Consider the following 22240-nt stretch of genomic DNA (forward strand, 5'->3'; position numbering starts at 1 on the left):
ACAGATCGAAAGCCCCATTTTCCAAGCAGCTTTATCAGTAGTAAAATGGACATTTTGATTTTTATTATCCTCAAATCTCAACAAGACTTTTAGAAATTACATCTTACAATAATTAAAAATGTGATACTAACCGATGGCTAGCCAAATAAAGCAACAGAACAGACTAGGGAGCCTGGAAATGGATCTCTATGGATAAGTGAACTTGGTTTACAAAAGAGATGCCATTATCATCAGTGGAGAAAAGACAGACACTTCAGTAAATGGTACAGGGACAACCTGCTATCCTGCACTGAGCAAGATTCATTGAGTGTAATTAATTAGTGTTGTAGGTTGCCAATTTTCTCATTATTTTAGGTTATTTACCATTGTGTTAGAAAACCTCTTCATGAATTCTATGCCTTGTTTCCAACTGGACCACAAATCTCTTGGGGACAGGGCTTGAGCCTTCTTGTTTCCCTCCAGAGCGCCTATCACAGAACTTTACACAGAGACAAGCTACATAAAAGGCTGCTAGCTCACTTTCATCATTCTTACTACTTTACATTAAAACTTAATTCCTCTCTCATATTCCTGAAGGCATCCGGGTCCATATCAACACCAAGCTTTAATAATTATTTTGATGTTTTGAGTGGAATTCTTTAAACAGTTGTGTATTTGCTTAACAACAGTTGTGTATTTGAGTCCTATCTAAGACCAGACATCTGAAACTTGCCGTTTTGAAAATCAAAGTAAAGACCAATCACAGTTTTTTTTTTTTTATTTTTCTGAAGGCACATCAGCAGAGGAAATCAAATTTCAGAGAGGTAGAATTTCAAATCCACACAGCACATGATGGGAAAAATACCTGGAATCAGAAGCTAGTGCTGCCCCCAGCAGGCTAACTCTACAAGGCTGCTTTCCAGTCACGTGATTTTGTAAGTTACTGCCCACTACCCAAGGATTCAAACGTCAAGAATTACTAAATGGATATAGCCAACAGCTTTCCATTTAGGTCAAGTGAATGAATCTAGTATCTTCTTTGTATCAGACTTCCCCTCTCCCCTTCTCTTTTTAAAAGGTCCAGGTCTATCCTGATGGAGCACTTTCAGCAGCAGCTTGCCTTCACGGTTCAACAGGTACTGACAAATACAAGAAACATTTCAGAATGTACCTACTGGTCTCACACTAAGTCCTGACCCCCTGACCTATTCCTTATCTGCTTTCTTCCTTTAATTCTCACAGTCATGGATCCTGATGCTCATTCCATAATCAGGCCCTTCACCTGTTCTTTGGAAAGGTCCAAGGGGCTCTGGGTCTCCCTTACCATGAATCATACTGGCTGTCTTTCAGTTTGTCTCAGCAATGCCCTCAAGGGCTCCTTGCTCAGCCACCTTCCCAAAGTTCCAGCAGTATCCTCTTGGCCCCTCCTCCGTCCAAGAGGGCTACATCCTCCTTAGCCAGACGGGAGCTTAGATCTCCCCAAGTGTGATGGTGCCTTTCATTTTCCTCCGATATCTCATCACAGAAGAAAACTCAGACGCAGGTGTGGAGCAATGTGGAAGTCAGAAAAGATTTTCAGGATCATTATCCACATTACAGTTTCTGGTTATTAGAGATAAAGGTACTCACCACCTGACCATTAGTCCATGCTCCATGAAGTTTTTCAGGTTGGGAAGGGTTTGTCGCAAGTCTGGAGTCCCCAGTCCATGTTGGTATCTTAGCTGTGAAGGTGAAAAAACAGAATTAAAGATATTTTGGCAGATTATAAGCTTCAGAAAAATGAACCACTAAACAAGTTATTTTTTTTGAACTCTAAAAGAGGAAATGTAAATGTATGATACTATTATCAGCCTCACAGTACTGTCCACTTACTGGGTATTTCACATATAGATAAGCATGTGTATGAATATGCACAACCACTTAAATTACGATGGTATTTAAGGTAGCCTCTTCATCTACTTACTGTTCTCTTGCCCCCTAAACTTAGAGAAGACTAAGAGTGACCAACTGTGGAATCAGGATATTTCAAAGACCCCTGTATCTAGCCTTCTTTTCTACCCCCAGACCGTGGTAGGGTTTGCTAACACCAATTTCAGGGACATATACCAGAAAACCAGTGTTTCTTTTTAGATATTGCCAGCTTCCCTTCAGCCCCTCTCTTTTGTATAAACAAGGGTAAAGACCATCTTGTATTCATCTCTGACTCCAATAGTGCCTGGCATAGTGCTGGTACTTAGTCAATGCTTATTAAACAAATAAATTGCAACTCACTTTTGACAGAGGCTGTGCTCTGTACTTCTCTTGAGTCTCTAACGTTCCTCTTTGTCCAGACCAGAGCACACAGCTGGAGAGGTGGTATAGGGAAACTGCTGGCTTATGGGCGAGATCTGCCCTTTGTTTATTTCTGCTAGAGGCCAATTTTCTAAAATTAAGTGTCTTTCTGAGTGCTTTGGATAACTTGCTAATGGTTTTCATCTGTCTGCTCTTCACTTCTTAAACTGTGTCTCCGAATATCACCATTTGCTTCCCTAACTGACCATAACGGAGAGCCGAAGTAAGTGGATGTGCATATTCACACACATGCTCATCCACACATCAAACACACAGTAAGTGGACAACACAGTTCTGCAAAATGTGTTTTTCAAATGACATATTACACATGAAGAAAGTTTATAGACTTTATAAAATGTATGTCAGTGTACAAATGTGAAGAGGCATCAGTCTTAAAGTTTAACTCTTTTAGCACTTAAATTTAAGAGTGGTAAGTCAAACTTTTAAATATATCCCTCTTTTAAAAAAGAAAACCACAAATCATGTGAATAGAAAGCAGGCCTTCAGAGTTAGACAACAGGGGGCATAAAAAAACACCTACTAAAAACAGTAAGTTTTCTTTTGTTTGACTCTAGCATTCAACTGATTTTTCTCTGCTTGAGTGATACTTAGAGAGAAAGAGTTCACTCTCACTGATTCTGGGCTTTTTAAGAAAAACCTCTAAACCTAACTGGGTCTCCTGAATGGTTTGAATGAATACACACACAAAGTAAGGAGGTAGAAACATACTACGTTAAAACTAAAACGTATCTTGAATATTATTTCAGCTAATCCTTTTCTTTTGCAGATGGGAAAACTGAAGCCCAGAAAGGGGAAGTAAATTATCCAGGGCCACATGGTTCAATGGCAAAGATATTATCAGCCAGGGCCTGCTTTTCACAAACCATACTACTCTCTACCATCTATCCCAAAGTCTGAGAAGAAAACTGGTAACAATACTTGAGAAAGCAGAAGGAAAACGGTTTTTTCCTTTTTCAAACTCAGCTTGGTGACCTAAATCACCTCCTGAGATTTGCTGACCTTGAATTATAAGATCTACCCCCATATTAAATGACATCATTTCTTATATTAATATAAATGCATTTTTCCATACATTGATAAAAGCAAAATGGCTGATATCCCAACATGACATTCCTGAATTCATTGTTTCAATAAGAAGTGAAATTGTTTACACATGGCATGGAAATTTTACCTGTGATTCATAGTGAAAAATATTAAACATCAAGGGAAAAAGAAAACCATACTGAAATAACACTAAGCTATGTGTCTCCCAGTGAGTACACAGACAATTGCCTGCCCCAGGTTCCACAGTGGAAGATGGGTGTGGAACTGTTTTCAGAGAACACAGTGAAAATTTCTCTCTAAGTCTGATTTTAACCAAAAAAAGAAAAATGTGGGAATTTCAAGCCTGCGTCTGGGTCTTAACTCTCCATTTGCTGCATAGCACTACTTTTTTAAAAATCATAAAATCTTTGAATTTTATAACTAAAAGAGACCCTGGAGATCATCTTTCCAACCTTCTTCCTCTTATAAATGAAGAAACTAAGGCCCAGGAAGACAAGAGCATCCTGCCCAAAGTTACAGGGATGATAAGGGACAAAGCCAAGGCTAGAACCTCTTAATAACAGCTCCAAAATCTACCATATTACCCTTTTAATTTTCCACCTAGAGAACTCAAAAATAAATGCATACATAACACATACATTATTATTAATAAAGTATAAGTACGGTTTAAGAAGTCTAAACCACGGTAAGATTTACAATGAAAAAAAAAAAAGTTCTCTGCTCTACTATCTACCCCAAACTCTGAGAACACCTTTTAGCTGTTTCTTCACCTTCATATTTCTAATATGCTTCTATTAAGATTTTTTATTCTCCGTTCTCCTCCAGTTGGAGACATCATCTACTACGCTCCCACCATGAAAGATGAGAATTTAGCACTCTAACACCACTTTGCCCTCACACAAACATTTTTTCCCCTTTCCCGTACGTTATCTACTGGCTTTTTCTGAAAGAGTATGAGAACTTGACTCTACTCTCCCACACATAGTTCCCTTCCTCATCTTCTCAATACATTCAATATCACATTTTAAATTAAATCAACATTTAGTGTTTACCTCATTATACCTACATAAATACTGTTTGCTGCTGAGCTATGTAATGTATTATTCCTTTCTTGCACTTGTTTGTTTCACTGGAAGTGATAACTGCCATTTTTTCTACCAGTTGAGTTTTTCTATGTACTTGTCACTAGAAACTCCCCAAACTCTGACAAAAATCTTAAAACTGGTCAGGCGTGGTGGCTCACACCTGTAATTCCAGCACTTTGGGAAGCCGAGGTGGGTGGAGTTTCAGACCAGTCTGGGCAACATGGTGAAACTCTCTCTCTACCAAAAATACAAAAAATTATCCGGGCATGGTGGTGCATCCCTGGGGTTCCAGCTACTCAGGAGGCTGAGGTGGGAGGATTGCTTGAACCTGGGAGGTTGAGGCTGCAGTGAGCTGAGATTGTGCCACTGCACTCTAGCCTGGGTGATAAGAGTGAGACCCTGTCTCAAAAAAATTAAAACAAAACAAAACAAAAAAAAAAAACCTTAAAATTCTTCTCAATCTAACTAAGCACACCATAAAATTGATCAAGTCCATTTTGTTCTTAGAGATGTATTTCCTGAAGCCTCCTCTCTCTGCTTCAGCCTGAATTGGCTGCCAGCTAGGCCTGCTGCATTACCTTCCTACAAGCTTCTTTAGCCATCATGCTGGAAATTCTGTTTACTTTTCTCCTGTGCTGAAGCTGTTATTTCCTAGATTGTCTTTTTTCTTGATCTACTGCCTCATCTTGGTGGACTGTATCCTATATTATCTTTCTGGAAAGGATAGCATGGGAGGTTCACTTTTATGACACCCTGAATATTTCAAAATATAACTATTCCATTCTTACACTTGAATAATAGTTTGCCTAGGTATAGATTTCAAGGCTGCAAATACTTTTTCTTAGGTAGTTCCAAAGTATTTCTTTACTGCCATTTAGAAACCTGTTAAAATTCTGGTTCCTGATCTTTTGAATGTAAGCTGGTTCTTCTCTCTGGAAGCTTTAGGACTTTCTTCTTTAACCTTAGTATTCTGAAATTTCGTAGTGATAAGCCTTCATTTAGGTCTTTCATTCATCATTTTCAGTCTGTTTTCATTCCCTGGGCCGAGCACTTACTACATCCTTTCAATATGAATACTTTCATTGCCTAATTCTGATCATTTTCTTCTATTATTATTATTTTGTCTCCTCCTTCTTCATTTTACCCTCTGGATTTTTTTTTTTTCACTTTATTTTAGACTTTTTTTTTTTTTTTTTTAAATATTAGAGGCTTTCCTTTAATATCTAGTAATCTTTGGCTGTTAGTTTATCTTTACAAGTGAGACTGTGAGACTCTAAAAAGCTGTGAAGGAAGTCTGCCTTGGCAGTACTTGACTGGCTGTGGGGGAAGGGTTCACTGTAGAATGAGTGGATGGAAATCCAGTCTTTCCACAGGGAAAGGTTAGTACTACAGTCCCAGTACCTCTCATTGCTGCCTGTTTTCTTCCCAGAGAGAATCCTTCAATCTTCTGTCTTGAGGCATAATCTGGATCTTGTTTGGGGTGTAAAGTTGGAAAAGGTAGTTGGGGAACTCTGTGTCAGTATGTTACACTTTCACTTAATCACCTTTTGGTAAGGCACCTTCCTTCTTGTTCCCAGTGTATCAAGCAGTTTAGGTTCAGCGCTTCTTGGGCTCAATCTTTTTCAGCAAGTAAACCTTCATTTTCCTGCTAGGGCATGGGGGAACACAGTTACTGGCTGCAGAGAGTGGGAAAAATGAACTGGGAGTGTTACTTCTCTTTCTCTATAGACTGTCAACCTACCCTCCTATGTTTAGCTCTATATATTGTCCCTAAACTTCATGAGGTCCTCGGTACCACCACATCCTTCTGGAGTCTGTGGTTTGGATTCTGTTGCTTCTTAACCGCTTCTGCCAAGTCAAGTTTATCACTCATTCGTTTACTTGCAATTTGCTAAATTTTCTTGGTCTTGTCTGTTCTTTTCATCCTTGTGAATTTAAAATTTTTAAATTATTTAACCTTATTATTAGCATTTTAGTAGAGAAGTGACTTAAACATATTCAGGCGGGTAGATTGCTTGAGATGAGGCGTTCGAGACCAGCCTATCCAATATGGTCACACCCTGTCTCTACTAAACATACAAAAATTAGCCAGGTGTGGTGGCGTGCACCTCCCAGCTCCTCGGGAGGCTGAGGCATGAGAATCACTTGAACCTGGATAGTGGAGGTTGCAGTCAGCCGAGATTGTACCACTGCACGCTAGCCTGGGCAACGGAGACTCTGTCTCCAAGCAGAGTCCCATATATATATATGGGATTTTATATATAAAAAACCAGCTTTTCATTATTGGCTAACAACTCTTCTGATCGCTTTTTACACAGTACTCACTACTCTGGCAGAAAGCTTTCTTAACTCCATGTCTCTAGGCATTCTATATCTCATATTTTATCTATTCTCAAACAACGCAAGTTCCATTCTCCATTGAAAGCTCTCTGATTACTCTAGGTAAGTCGGCATTTTACGCTTGACCCTAAACTCTTCCCTATGCCACATTTCCATTTGTTCTTTTTGGAAAGCCTTAACTAACTAGATAGGTACTTGACACATACTTGGTAATTAACAAGTTAAATACAGTTTAGGAAGAAATGAGAGGCATCACGACACAGTAGAATAGGCTTAAATGCAGAAGAGCTGGGATTGAATACCAGTACTGTCACTTACTAGCTGACTTTAAATAAGTCACTTCTCTGAGATTCCATTTCCTTACATGTAAAATGGGGATGTTGCCTGCCTTGCAGAGCTGTTGCAAAGTTTAAAGAAGATGAAGTATATACACTGTCCAAAATAATATCTGGTACGTCATAAGTGCTCAATATAAAATACCTGTTATCATTACTAACACACACGAACACATACATATATACATACACACACTCTCCGCATTATTATTGTCATAGTGTGTCTGGAATTGGTGGGTTCTTGGTCTCACTGACTCCAAGAATCAAGCCGTGGACCCTTGCGGTGAGTGTTACACTTCTTAAAGATGGTGTGTCTGAAGTTTGTTCCTTCAGACGTTCAGATGTGTCTGGAGCTTATAACTTCTGGTGGGTTCGTGGCTTCGCTCACAGGGAGTGAAGCTGCAGACCTTTGCGGTGAGTGTTACAGCTCTTACAGGCAGCGCGTCTGGAGTTGTTCGTTCTTCCCTGTGGGTTCGTGGTCTAGCTAGCTTCGGGAGTGAAGCCGCAGACCTTCACAGTGAGTGTTACAGCTCTTAAGGACAGCGTGGACCCAAAGAGTTGAGCAGCAACATTTATTGCAAAAAGCAAAAGAACAAAGTTCCCACAAAGCAGACACTAACCCCAGCGGATTCCCACGCCACCACTAGCGCGGGCAGCCTGCTTTTATTCCCTTATCTGACCCCACCCACATCCTGCTGATTGGTCCATTTTACAGCAAGCTGATTGGTCTATTTTACAGAGCGCTGATTGGTCCATTTTGACAGAGTGCTGATTGGTGTGTTTATAATCCCTGAGTTAGACACAGACTGCTGATTGGTGCATTTACAAGCCCTTAGCTAGACACAGAAGTTCTCCAAGTCCCCACTAGACTCAGGAGCCCAGCTAGCTTCACCTAGTAGATCCTGCACTGGGTTGGCGGGCGGAGCTGCCTGCCAGTCCCGCGCCCTGCACCCGTACTCCGCAGCCCCTAGGCGGTTGATGGGACCAAGTGCCGCGGAGCAGGGGGTGGCGCTCGTTGGGGAGGCTCCGTCCAGGCGGGAGTCCACCCCCAGGGGCAGTTCTGGCATGGCGGGCTGCAAGTCCCAAGCCCTGCCTCGCGGGGAGGCAGCTGAGGCCAGGCAAGAACTCAAGCACACCACCGGTGGGCTGGCAATGCTGGGGGACCCGGCACACCCATCGCAGCTGTTAGCCTGGGTGGTAAACCCCTCACTGCCCTGGGCCAGCGGCGCCGGCCGGCCACTCCGTGTGCAGAGCCTGCCAAGTCGGCGCCCGCCGGCCACTCCGTGTGCAGAGCCTGCCAAGTCGGCGCCCGCCGGAACTCACACTAGACTGTGAGCACCACACACAGCCCCGGTTCCCGCCCGCACCTCTCCCTCCACACCTCCCCACAAGCAGAGGGAGCCAGCTCCGGCCTCGGCCAGCCCAGAGAGGGGCTCCCACAGTGCAGTGGCGGGTTGAAGGGCTCCTCAAGCACCGCCAAAGTGGACGCCAAGGTCTAGGAGGCGCTGACAGTGAGGGCTGCTAGCACATTGTCACCTCTCAATAGCATCTACCACTAGGCTGGGCATAAAGCTGGTGTTCAATAATGGCTTACCACTTAACTACTAAGAATAGGGGGCAGAAAAGGAAGAAGGAAAGAGTTACTTCAAATCAAAGGGAAAATCTTAAGTACACTGTTCACTTTTTAAATGCTAATTTTCATTAAGCTTCTGACTGCATGCACTCCAGAGAAGCAGCAAAAACACACACAGGTGTCAATATCTTAAATAATTATATAGTGAAATGGAAAGACTGATACATGATGTGAGTGGTCAGGGGACCTGGTGAAAGACCCAGCTCTGCTATATGGTCACGCAAACTCCTTCCTTGCTTGGGCTAGTCAAATGATTTTCAAACTTTTTAAAATTCAATAATCTTCAACAAGTTAACTCCCTGGTAAGATATTAGTAAAAACAGAAAGGAAAAGAAGAAACCAGGTCAAGGAGGAAAGGATAAGGATAGGGAAGGGGGAGAAAGAACTACATTTGCTAAGTCTCTATACGTCCTATTCATTCATTCAACAAATATTTATTGAGTGTCCACTAGGCTAGGCAATGTGAATCAGCTCTCTGTCTTTGGAATGAGAGGCCTGGAATCACAGCCTATTCTCGTCATATAATGTGTGTAACTTTGAGCAAGTTACATAACCAATCTATGCCTTGTCTATAAAACAGGACCAACAATATTTACCTCATAAGATACTTGTAAGAGTTAAATTAGAATTTTTATAGAGAATAGAAGTTCCTGAGGCCTGACTTTACAGCATAGTCATTAAAACTGCCGAGGTCTGAGAGTGCTAAGCTGAAGAGTTCAACTTTATCTTGCTGGTAAGTAGTAAGAACCTACTCCAGGGTTTTAAGCAAGAGAGTGAACGAGGGAAACAACTGCAAAGGCAGCTATGGACAGGCTAAAAGACTGAAGTACTCTTCTCTCTAAGAAATCTTATTTCAGGTTACGTCAACACCTGCCCTCACCAACTATTACCAATTCCACACTTCCCTAAACATTACGGCTCCTTTTGCTTTCATTTTTGATTGGGGAAGGCAGATGCCAAGAAAACCAGGCAAATACTGCTTTGGGTCTAACTGCCTCAAATTAGCCTCTGAAATAAACACCTTTTGTAACAACTTCCTACTCCACCACCACTACCAAAAGAGTCTAAGCAGTCTTTAAGTGGAATTTTGGTTTCAATTAGTTTGAATTTCAGCTTTACTTTGATTGATTTAGGACTCCATGAGGCAATCAAGATTTTGTTCAACTCTATGGCTAGTAAGTAACCAAGGTGAAAATTACACTTAGATAATACGTTAGATGGGAAGTGGGGAGAAACAATGTTCCGTGGTGTCCCTGGAAAAATTAACAAACTGTATTGTCTGGTAGCAAAAGATAATCCCTATGCTAAAAACAAAAAACCCAGGAAGATCTGGCTTTATAGTTACTGGAACAAGCTAAAAGAAAGAAAATCCAAGCAACGAGTACATTCAGACCACAACAGACAACTACAGCCATGTCAATTCTATGTTCTCTCTGTTTTCCTCTCATATACCCCCTTTTTGTATAAAAATATAGTATTTTTCCAAAGCCACATGCTGGTTTCTTCCACTTTGTGTTTAATCAAATAAGACAAATCAACTATGACGTTAGAGCTCTTGCAGTTGGAATTAACTAGTTCATGCAGCTTGATAAATGTTGCTCCATTGACGAGGGAAGACAACTTGCAGCTCTGGAGATCATATTTAAAATGTAGTGTGATTTTACTGCTAAGAAATAAATGCTGCATTCTTGCACCCAGTAAGCATCCTCCTATTGAGCCGAGAGGTTTAATTTAATATCAAAGTGCTCCATTTTATTTTTATTTTTTAAACACAATTTTTCCAGGCCAGGAAAGCCTCTGGGGATTCAGGAATCATTGTGTCATTTGGGTTTTGGCACAGGAGAAATGCAGTTCAGACAACACACACACACGTCCCCACCCTTCCAAACTGTATTCATCCACACAAAGCCACTTATTGCCTGACTTATTAGTTCCATATGTGGCTTGAGCTAAGCTGCATGATATGTTTGATACAAACCGTGTGTTATCGTGAGGGAATGTGGATTAATACAATGCTTCAAAAAAGGTTACTAAAAGATCAACACTTTCGTGATGGGATTACAATGAATTTGACTACAAAGAAATGGTCTGGAGGAACTAAAAATACGAAATGAAAAACGCACATATGCATCAAAGATTTAACTTTACAGATTTGCCTTATGTAGGCAAACATCTCTGTGGAACTAGTTACCAGTATTTCAATCCATTTTTAAGTACTACTAAGTTTCACTGACATGAAAAGAACTAGATTATGCACTTGAAAAAAAAGAGTACCACCATGTCAAAAACAAAATCTGCCTTCCTAGACGAAAATGCAACTCTTTCAAGATGTGGAAAAGCTACTTAAAGAATATTTAATATGAGCAATAATATTGTTTCTTACAGTGAGTCATTGCAATACATACCTCTAAGGAATAGTATAAAAACTCGATTATGGGCCTCTGGTTGCAAGAACAACCTAAGTACTTTTCCAATCCCATCTATAAACACATGCCAGTCTTTTCCAAAGTAGATACGTTATAACGTAAACATGGACACAGCTCAGGTCTACCATTGTGAGGACTGAAGCCTAGAAGTCAAAACTAGAAGCTTTAAAGTCTAGTAATTGAAAAAGCTTCTTTCATTTCTCCTTCCAGTCACACTATCAACTGCTTTCAGAATCATGGAATTAATACTAGAGCTGAATAGCACCTCTGAAGAAAGTGAGAGGTTAAATGGCCTAAGGTTGAACAGGTTGAATCCAGGGACCAGAATCCAAGTCTGACAAGTTCTACCCTTATAGGCTCTTTTCTTTATATATGTTGCTTTATTGTATTCATGAGGCACAGATTATAACTAAGTTAAATTTACCGTTATAAAGTCTGCCATATTAAAAATATTTCAATTAAGATGGTCCTTTGCTTCAGAATCTTACATTGACCAGAAAGCAACTAGAAGCACTATTAACCTCACGTGATTCTGGAGTCAACCTGTTAGTGTAGTCTCTGTCACTTCCAATCCTTGTGAGTTGCTAAGCAGGATTAGTAATGCATATTGCAAATAAACAAGCAAAGAAAAACTGCAAATTTGTCAAAAGCAGGTAAATCATGACCTTGGATGCAACTGCAATTAGTTTTAATCAGTGATCATCAAAGAAGGGCTATGTTCTCTGGAGGCTAAAGGCTATATGAGTCAGTAGACTTGAGTAGGATCCATTAATGTAGATATTCATGCTGTTCAGCAGGTCGAGCAAGCCCAACTTCTGCTCCTTGCCCTCATGTTGATAGTCCTGTGTACCTCGATTTATCCCAAAATACCCTGGATTGACCTTTGGCCCAATCTGGATCTTTGATTCCCCTCACAGCTAAACCTTACTCTCTAAACTGATCAAATTTGACATTTCTGAGGTCGGGTACGGTGGCTCACGCCTGTAATCCCAGCACTCTGGGAGGCCGAGGCAGGTGGAGCACCTGAGGTCAGGAGTTCGAGACCAGCCTGGCTAAACCCTGTCTCTACTAAAAATACAAAACAATTAACCGGGCAGGTTGGTGTCTGCCTGTAATCCCAGCTTCTTGGGAGGCTAAGGCAAGAGAATTGCTTGAACTTGGGAGGTGGAGGTTGCAGTGAGTTGAGATCACATCACTGCACTCCAGCCTGGGCAACAGAGTGGGATTCCATCTAAAAAAAAAAAAAAAAAAGGCATTTTTGCCTCCAATTCATTGACTTTGATGCAATCTTGGTGCAAAGAGCTAAACATTCAGATCAAGATCACAGTCTAATAGAACAGAGGTAGTTTTCCAGAACATTGTAGAAATGGCATCACAGAGTATTTAGCCTGTTGTGTCTGCCTTCTTTCACATAAGAAATTCATCCAGGTTGTGTGAGTAGTCTGGTCCTTTTTTACTGCTGAGTAGTATTCTATTGTATGGATGTATCACACATGATTTATCTATATGCCAGCTGAGGGACATCTGGGTTTCTCATTTTTATTGTTAGGAATTAAGTTGCTATAAGTATGTGGGCATAGGTTTTTAATTGGACTTATATTTTTGCTTCTCTTGGACCAATACCTAGGAGTGGAACTGCTGGGATGAATGGCAGATATACCTTTAACTTCATTTTTAAAATGCGAACTACTTTCCAAAGTGATTATATAAGTTTTTCATTCTCAGCAGCAATGTATGAGTGTTTCAGTTGCTGTGTACTGTCATCAGCACTTGATACTGTCAGTTTTAAAACTTTAGCCATTCTAGCAGTTGTACAGTCATGTCTCAATGAAGTTTTATTTTATTTATTTTTTGTTTTTAAGACAGGGTGTCATTCTGTCACTCAGGCTGAAGTGCAGTGGCGTGATCACAGCTCACTGCAGCCTTGACCTCGGGCTCTGGTGATCCTCCCATCTCAGCCTCCTGAGTAGTTGGGACTACAGGCATGTGCCACCATGCCCAGCTAATTTTTTGGTAGAGATAGCGTTTTGCTATGTTGCCCAGGCTGGTCTCGAATCCCTGGACTCAAGCCATCTGCCTGCTTTGGCCTTCCAAAGTGCTAGGATTACAGGTATAAGCCATGGCACCCAGTCTCATTGTGGTTTTAGTTTGCATGTCCCCAGTGACTAATAATATTGAGATTTTTATTTTTTTAAGACAAGGTAATGCTTTGTCACCCAGGCTGGAGTGCAGTGGCATAAACACAGCTCACTGCAGCCTTGACCTCCTGGGCTCAAGTTATCCTCCCACTTCAGCCTCCCAAGTAGCTGGGACTACAGGTGTGCACCACCACGTCCGGCTACTTTTTGTATTTTTAGTAGAAACAGGGGTTTGGCCATGCTGCCCAAGCTGAGCACTTTTTCATATGTTTATTCGCCATCTCTATCTCTGCTGGTTCTCCCAGTTTCTGTGAGCTATCTAATGGTAAACGTGAGGTACCTCTGATGAATACTTAACACATCTGATATATACCCTCTGATTAATCTTAATACCTTCTAATTAGTAACCCTCTAATCGATACCATTTCTGCCTAATCTAGCTAGAGTATATTCTGTTTACTGCAGTAACACAATCTTATAAGCAATGGGTAGCTACAGCAAGTTCTTATGTATGGAAAAGACAAATGAAAATGTTATTGTAAGTGCAGGGATTCTTTATGAAAATTCAAGTAAATCTATGTATCAGTTTTACTGAAATGAAAAAATGCACTTAAATCTGTTGCTGTAAATTTGATTACATAAGAAACATACAGGCCCGTTCTGGTACCTCCCCAGCCATGTATAGTGACCACAAATACCCGACATGATCATTAGAAGAAATTACTTAATTCAACAAGTCATAAATAATTACTGAATTGTGTGCATGTATATGTGTGGTGGTGGTGATGATGGCAGAAATGGAGATACATGCATGGCACTTTATAACAGGGGAAATTTGGAAATAATTTAAATATATGTTAGGCTTTTGGCCAGGTTCTATGATGGAATAATGATGGTGCTAATGATAATGAAAATAGTGCTACAGCTGTTAATGTGTTTATTTAGTGATTAGTTATGTGCCAGGAATCAGTGCTAAGCATTTTATATTATTTCATTGAGTCCTCACTATAACATTATTATGGTTGAAGAAACCATGACTTAAGAGACAGAATTAAATGACAGAGTTTGAATTAGCCTGAATTCAAGCACTGTGGTTGAATTCTAGGTTTGTCTGAATCCTACCACTTTGAACTTGTAACCACTTAAGAACGATGATGATAATGGTGATACCAATAGCAGCTATTCTTTTTCTCAACCTGCAATCTGTGCTAGGTATGGAACTTGACTGTTTACTTATGTCATCTCATTTAATCTTCATAATAACCCTATAAGGTAGGTGGTGTAATTCTCACCCTACATATGACAAAGTTTAAAAGGTGGAAGGAGTTGCCTGAAATTCCCCAAATGGAAAATAAAGGAGTTGGGATTTGAATTCAACTCTGATAGTTTACACTGCAGCACACAGTCTAAATATTGCATATAAGTTGTTTAGAAAAGATTTTGTTTTCTTTTTCCTCATTTAATTCCAACAATCATAAAGGAGACCCTCAAGTCTTTTTTATTTTTAAATCAGAGAAACCCATTACTTCTCTTGATTTCAGACATTTGACAATAGTTACATCTCTATTTACTTACTGTTCAGCTAAGCTATACATATTTAGTCTTTTAAAATCGTTGTTTCTAAGTTAATCCCTACAGCCTCTTAATCATTCTTTGTGTCTCAGAACTCCCTCCAGTTTTCCTTAAAGAATCTGGTAATGAGGTGCCTTAAATGGAACACAGTTTTCCAGAATGCTCTTTTCTCTCATTAATGATTTTTCCCCTAAAATATTAATTTTACTATAATAGCTACTTCATGCCTTTTAAGTTTTCTGTGGAATTCCTCTGACCTCACTTGAACTGCAATAGAGTCCAAACCCATGAGTCCACTGTTTAGTCTCTCTGGTTGATCATAAATAAATGTAGGTTCAAACAAAACAAAACAAAAAAAAACCCCAAAAACCAAAACAGCAATGACCTTTCAAGTGCACATTGCTACATTGCTCCTCAAAATTTGTTTTCAAATAATGTAAATAATTGTTTTCTCTCACAATTCGTTTAACAAAAAGTAATGAATTCATTAGGTATGTAATAAATATTTACTATGTGCAAGGTGTGATTGGGTATCAAAAAATAACTCAGCCATGAATACTACCCTGAAGGAGGTTACCTCCTCATACAGTGAGGAAAGAGTTTGATGGCAGGGAGTCGTAGGCAGAATTTTAAGATAGCTCCCATGACCTTCACCCCCCGGTGTTAATTCCTTGATAATTTTATATTTACAGCCAACGGAGATTATTTTTGTGGGACAGTCTAACCACACAAACTCTTTACAAGCAGAGTTTTCTCTGGCTGGCAGCAGAAGACAGAGAGATTCAAAGTATGAGAAGGGCTTGATGGGACATTATTGGTCTGAAGATGGAGGATCATGTAAGAAGAAATGTGGATAGCTTCTAGGAGCAAAGAGTGGCCCCTGGCTGAAGGCCAGCATGTAAATGGGAACTTCAGACCTACAGCTGCAAGGAACTGAATTCTGCCAACAATTGAGATGAGCGTGTAAGTGGATTATTGCCAAGAAACTCCAGATAAGAGCTCAGCCTGGCCAACACGTTGATTTTGGCCTTGTGAGACCCTGAGCAGAGAAACCAGCTGAGCCCACCCAGACTTCTGACCTGCAGATCTGTGAGATAAAAATGGATGTTGCAGAAAAGGCTTCGACATCCCTTCATGATAAAAACTCTCAACAAACTAGGTATTGAAGGAACATACCTCAAAATAATAAGAGCCATCTATGACAAATCTACAGTCAACATCATACTTAATGGGCAAAAGCTGAAGGCATTTCCCACGAAAACCAACAGGAGACAAGGATCCCCTCTCTCATCACTCCTATTTGACATAGTTTTGGAAGTCCTGGCCAGAGCAATCAGGCAAGAGAAATAAATAAAGTGCATCCTAATAGGAAGAGAGGAAGTCAAACTCTCCCTGTTTGCAGATGACATGCTTCTGTATCTATTAAACCCTATAGTCTTGGCCCCAAAGCTCCTTAAGCTGATAAACAATTTCAGCAAAATTTCAGGATACAAAATCAATGTACAAAAATCACTAGCATTCCCAACAACAGCCAAACCAAGAGCTAAATCAGGAACACAATCCAATTCACAATTGCCACAAAAAAAATAAAATACCTAGGAATACAGCTAACCAGGGAGGTCAAAGATCTCTACCAGAAGAATTACAAAACACTGCTCAAAGAAATCAAGATGACGTAAATGGAGAAATATTCCATGCTCATGAATTGAAAGAATCAATATCATTAAAATGGCCACATTGCCTAAAGCAATTTATAGATTCACTGCTATTCCTATCAAACTACCAAGGACATTCTTCATAGAACTAGAAAAAACTACTTTAAAATTCATATGGAACCAAAAAAGAGGCTGAATAGCCAAGGCAATCCTAAGCAAAAATAACAAAGCAGGAGACACCATGCTGTCCAACTTCACAATTATATTACAGGGCTACAATAACACAAACAGCATGGTACTGGGTACAAAAACAAACACATAGACCAATGGAATAGAATAGAGCCCCAAAATAAGGCTGTACACCTACAACCATCTGTTCTTTGACAAAGCTGACAAAAACAATCAATGGAGAAAGGACTCCCTATTCAATAAATGGTGCTGGGATAACTGACTAGCCACATGCAGAAGACTGAAATTGAACCCCCTTCCTTACGCCATACATAAAAATCAACTCAAGATGGATTAAAGACTTAAATGTAAAACCCAAAACTATAAAAACCCTCGAAGATAACCTAGGCAGTACCATTCTGGACATAGGAACTGGCCGAGGTTTCATGACGAAGATACCAAAGGCAACTGCAACAAAAGCAAAAATTGACAAATGGGATCAAATTAAACTACAGAGCTTTTGCACAGCAAAATAAACTATCAACAGAGTAAACAGACAACCTACAGAATGGGAGAAAATATTTGCAAAGTATGCATCTGACGAAGGTCTAATGTCCAGCATCTATAAGGAACTTAAACAAATTTACAAGAGAAAAACAAATGACCTCATTAAAAGAGGGCAAAGGACACGAACAGACACTTTTCAAAAGGAGACATATATGCAACCAACAAGTATATGAAAAAAACTCAGTATCACTGATCATCTGAGAAATGTAAATCAAATCCACAGTGAGATACCATCTCATACCAGTTAGAATGGCTATTATTAAAAAGTCAAAAAATAATAGATGCTGGCAAAGTTGAGGAGAAAAAGGAAAGCTTATACACTGTTGGCAGGAGTGTAAATTAGTTCAACCACTGTGGTGATTTCTCAAAGAGCTAAAAACAAAAGTCCCATTCGACCCAGAAATCCAATTATTGGGTATACATCCAAAGGAATATAAATTGTTTTATCATAAAGACATATGCATGTGTATGTTCACTGCAGCACTGTTCACAACTGCAATAACATGGAATCAACCTAAGTGTCCATCAGTGGAAGACTGCATAAAGAAAACGTGGTACATATACACCAAGGAATACTATGCCGCCATAAAAAAAATGAGATCATGTTCTTTGAAGGAACATGAATGGAGCTGAAGGTCATTATCCCCGGCAAACTAACGCAGGAAGAGAAAACCAAATACCACAAGTTCTCACTTACAAGTGGGAGCTAAATGATGAGAACACATGGACACAAAGAGAGGAACGACAGATAGTGGGTCCTACCAGATGATGGAAGGTGGAAGGAGGGAGAGGAACAGAAAAAGTACTATTGGGTACTAGGCTTAATACCTGGGTCATGAAATAATGTGTACATCAAACTCCTTGACAAGAATTTACCTACATAACAAAACTGCACATGTAACCCTAAACTTTTTTTTTTAAAAGATGTTGTTTAAGCTGCTAAATTTGTGGTAATTAGTTATAAAGCACAGAAAACTAATTCAAGTGGAAAAGATTATGTCTACCTTTTACCTGAAGATATTAGGAGAGAATTCATGGGGAGAACATGGTCTAAGCAGTTCACTGATGGACAGATAATATTTAGATGAGGGAAGTCAGTGGAGAGAGTTTCTGGAATTTCATCAACACTTTCAATAAACATTTTTGTGTATCTACTATGTGTCGGGCACAATGGGGCTAGTCATTAACTATAGAGGTTTTTAGTTAGCAGATATTTTGAACATTAAATATATTAGGACAGAATCCCCAGTGGCTAATTTAAGTGCTCAGGGGAAAGGGTTAGTAACACTGAAGAATCATGTCTGACTATCTCCTTTTGGAAGTGTGAGATTTTGTTCTAAATAGATTATACTTCTTTAAAATATTCTGGAAGACTTTTGTTAGGGTAAGAACCAAATTTGATTGTTTAAGCTTATGGAAAGCAGACTGGACAATTAAAAAACACATTGTGATTTTGTTTATGAAATTGGGAATGCATAACATTATATATAATAATCCATTTCAAGTATATATCCATTTATATTTACAGCATATAAATATAAATGGTCACAAGTCAAAAATCACAGCATAAGACAGAGATGTTCACTACTATCATAATCAGTTAATACTAATTAGGTAAGAGAAAAAGTCAAGAGCTATAAAAATTGGAAAATAACAGGCAAATGATCATTTTTAATAGATATGATTATACATCTAGAAAATCCATGCAAACCAAGTGAAAGCTCATCACAAACAATAAAATACTTCAATACAAAATTTAAAAACAAAAATCAATCATTGCCTTTATATAAATAACAATGAATTAGAATATTACGTGGTGCTATTTTAAACAGAAACAAAGATAAAATACCTGGAAATAAACATAACCAAAATAGCAAGATCTATAGGAAGAAAACTTTAATATTCTATTGAGGGATGTAAAAGAAGATATTACTAAGTGGAAACTCATACCCTGTTCTTGAATAGGAAGACTTGTTACTATAAAACGACATTTCTCTACAAACTAACCTATACTATAATCTAACCTATTTACTATAATCCTAGTAAACATACAAATAGGATCTTTCTAGAACTAGAACACTTATTCTAAAGTTTAGTCTTGTTTTAGTAAATAAAGCATTTTCTATTGATTAGGCCCTGTTTTAAGTACTTTACAAATATTAACTCATTCAATTATCATAAGAATCCTAAGAAAGCAGGTACTATTATTTTCCTCATATTACAGATGAAAAAATGGAGGCACAGAAGGAGAAAATAATTTGCTCCTATGATCCCTACACAAGGCCTACAAGATGACTGTAAATGCTTTAATGACAGAGAATTTATTTTACTTACTGTTAAATGGCCAGCACCTGATGATCATGCCAGGTGTGTGGTAGTTAATAGACTTTTTTGGGGGAACTGCACTGCAAACTGCAAGGGTGAAATCCACATTTCCTTATTTGATGAATACATTCCTGTTGGAAAAGCTTTCTTGAGGTGTTAGGACCTAAGCCATTATCTGAAAGAAGATGAGCTGAACGCAGTAACAACTGGGAAAGGAGGCCAGTGAGTGGAGACTTGGAAAGACTCTAAGCAAAGTTCAGAGGCAGGTAAGCATGTATGATGAATGTGTGTGGATGCATGTCTGGGGATAGTGGACTGGCCGAGGAACCATTTTATTTAATTTTAAACAACAGAGCAGGAATATAATTTTGTTTGCATAAAGTGCTTTGAAAATGAATTTTATATAATGTGTGAATCACCTATGCAGGTTTTGGACAACTGTACTGGGGGTACAAAAAAATCAGCATAAATTTGTTTTAGGTGTATTAAAATTTCCATCAAGAGATCTGGTAAATGAGGCCTCCATTTGGTATTTAAATATTACTCTTTGTGCTATTCATCTTTGAGCAGATTATGATACAAAACTACCCCCATCAAATCAGTTAGCTTTTCCAAGGACTGTGCCACGCTTATTAAACAATGATGTGGTCTTCTATCTTCAAACTGCCACTTACACATTAACTTCCTAGCTAACTCCAAAAATTCTTGACTGAAAAACAATCTAATAAAAAGTCAATTTAAAATATATGAAATGATATAGGAGAAAGAACAACAAAATCAAAGAGTCTTTGGTTGGCATTAAGGTTTGCGAGTTACTCTCTGTATGACTTTGGGCAAGTCTCTTATCCCCGCCTGAGCCTCTGGCTCATACAACACCACCTGCTTGACAGAATTATTGTATGGATTAATTAAAGTAATTTATGGAAAACTCCTGAAACAGTCTGTGAGTTCTGAGTATCTTACAAATGTTAGTTATCTTCCTTTTCCCTCAATAGCTATTCCTAAGGATACTATTTCTTACACTAAACCATTAATGCTATACCTTATTTTTCTACTTAATTTATTATTAATTTTTCTTTCTAACTTCTTTCAGTTAAGACTATATATGTTGCTATTTTGGATCTCAACTGATTCAGGCATGTCTAGAAGAGATAAGACTCGCCAAAACAAACAAACAAAAACTCATCCGAGACAAACAATAAGATCCACAGCATTCTGAAGATAAGAAATGCCAAAATTCTGTGGATGAAAGTAGATTAAAGTAATAGGGTTAGAAAATGGACAGAACAACAAAAATGGAATGATACTGGCAGGGTTATCAGGTAGAGGATATAAAACTATAGGCGGTAAGGGGCAGACTTACATTTTGAACCTTTGAACCTAAGTTCATCCATATATGTTTAACAGAATGAATATATACATTTCAAACAGAATTTCAACTAGCTATGGTAACAACACTATTTTTTGTTTCACCTTCAGTCTTGTATTGGCGCAAAGAAGATAAGCACCTCGAAGCATATATTCATTCAGTCAAGAGATATTGAACCCCTTCTATGTGCTAGGCCATGGGCTGAGGTTACAAAGATAAGGAAGAGGCAGTTCCACAATATAACAGGAAGATATTTAAAAATCAGAAACATAAGTACATTAAAAATGAGTAAGGACCACATTAAAAATGAGTAAGGACCACGTTAGAGGAATATATAGGAACGCAGAGAAGAACACCTAAATCTCAGTGAGACTAGATGGTTCAGAAAAGAAGTGATAACCTGTCTGGACTGTGGCGTACGAGGTAGATTTGAGTGAGTGAAAGAGGAGGGAGGCACAGTATTCCAGAGAGAGGAAATTGCACGTGCAAATCCCCAGAAGCACAAGAGAACGTGAGAAACAGCACGTGGTGTGGCCTGGTGGAGACAGGGAGGAGAGAGAGTAATGCAGGTTACTGGAGGAGCAGCAGCCTAGAGAAGAAAATTTTAAGCAAGGTGCTGAATTCCGGGTGCCCCAGAGAAGTCATGAGCATGCCTGATGACAGTGACGAGGTGTGACAGAGGGTTGAGCAGTTATACAGGCTCAAAGAAGGACGATGGTTTTACACAAGGAGGGAAACGCAATGTTCTGGAGATACGGAGAAACTTCCTATTCTACTCTCCACCTCCATCACCGTCTCGCTCTTGGGAAGTGCCAGAAAACAAGCCTCTAACAGAAGGGGTTGCATGCTTCAGTTAAGGGAAGGAGAAGAAAAGAGTGCTATGGCTACCAGGAAGTATGCAAGGGGCTGGAGGCCTCAGTTTGGGCGAGGATGCCCTTGAGGTCCTTGGAGCAGCAGCAAAGGCTTCATTTGGATGAGGCCTGTCTCACTGCACTCAACAGGACTTCCAAGTCCCGGGTGAAGGTCTCAGCTGAAACTGCTGACTCAAGGAAAGGACTGCCTCAGGGTATTTGCTTGTGGAACAGGCTCTGGTGGCAAAATCTGTTGACAGATTTCCACCCAAATGACAGCAAGAGGCCTGGTCAGGCACAGAATCCTGTGGAGTAGAGCATAACTTAGAAGGCATTCGGGTTTTACAGATCCACAGAGCAGATTCCTTTTCTACAGCAACCTTGACTGTGACCTCGCTTTA

General features: G+C 39.4%; 1 protein-coding gene across 1 annotated transcript in view; it reads right to left on the bottom strand.

Annotated features, from left to right (window-relative positions):
* Positions 1 to 22240, bottom strand: part of UVRAG (UV radiation resistance associated) — a 339596-nt gene that overhangs the window by 24956 nt on the left and 292400 nt on the right. The window contains exon 14 of the mRNA XM_012002017.1: positions 1609 to 1700. Coding sequence (XP_011857407.1) covers positions 1609 to 1700 — 92 coding nt within the window. The remainder of the gene's footprint in view (positions 1 to 1608; positions 1701 to 22240) is intronic.

The sequence above is a fragment of the Mandrillus leucophaeus genome, unplaced genomic scaffold (genome assembly GCF_000951045.1).
Source record: "Mandrillus leucophaeus isolate KB7577 unplaced genomic scaffold, Mleu.le_1.0 Scaffold674, whole genome shotgun sequence".
Lineage (NCBI taxonomy): Eukaryota > Metazoa > Chordata > Mammalia > Primates > Cercopithecidae > Mandrillus > Mandrillus leucophaeus.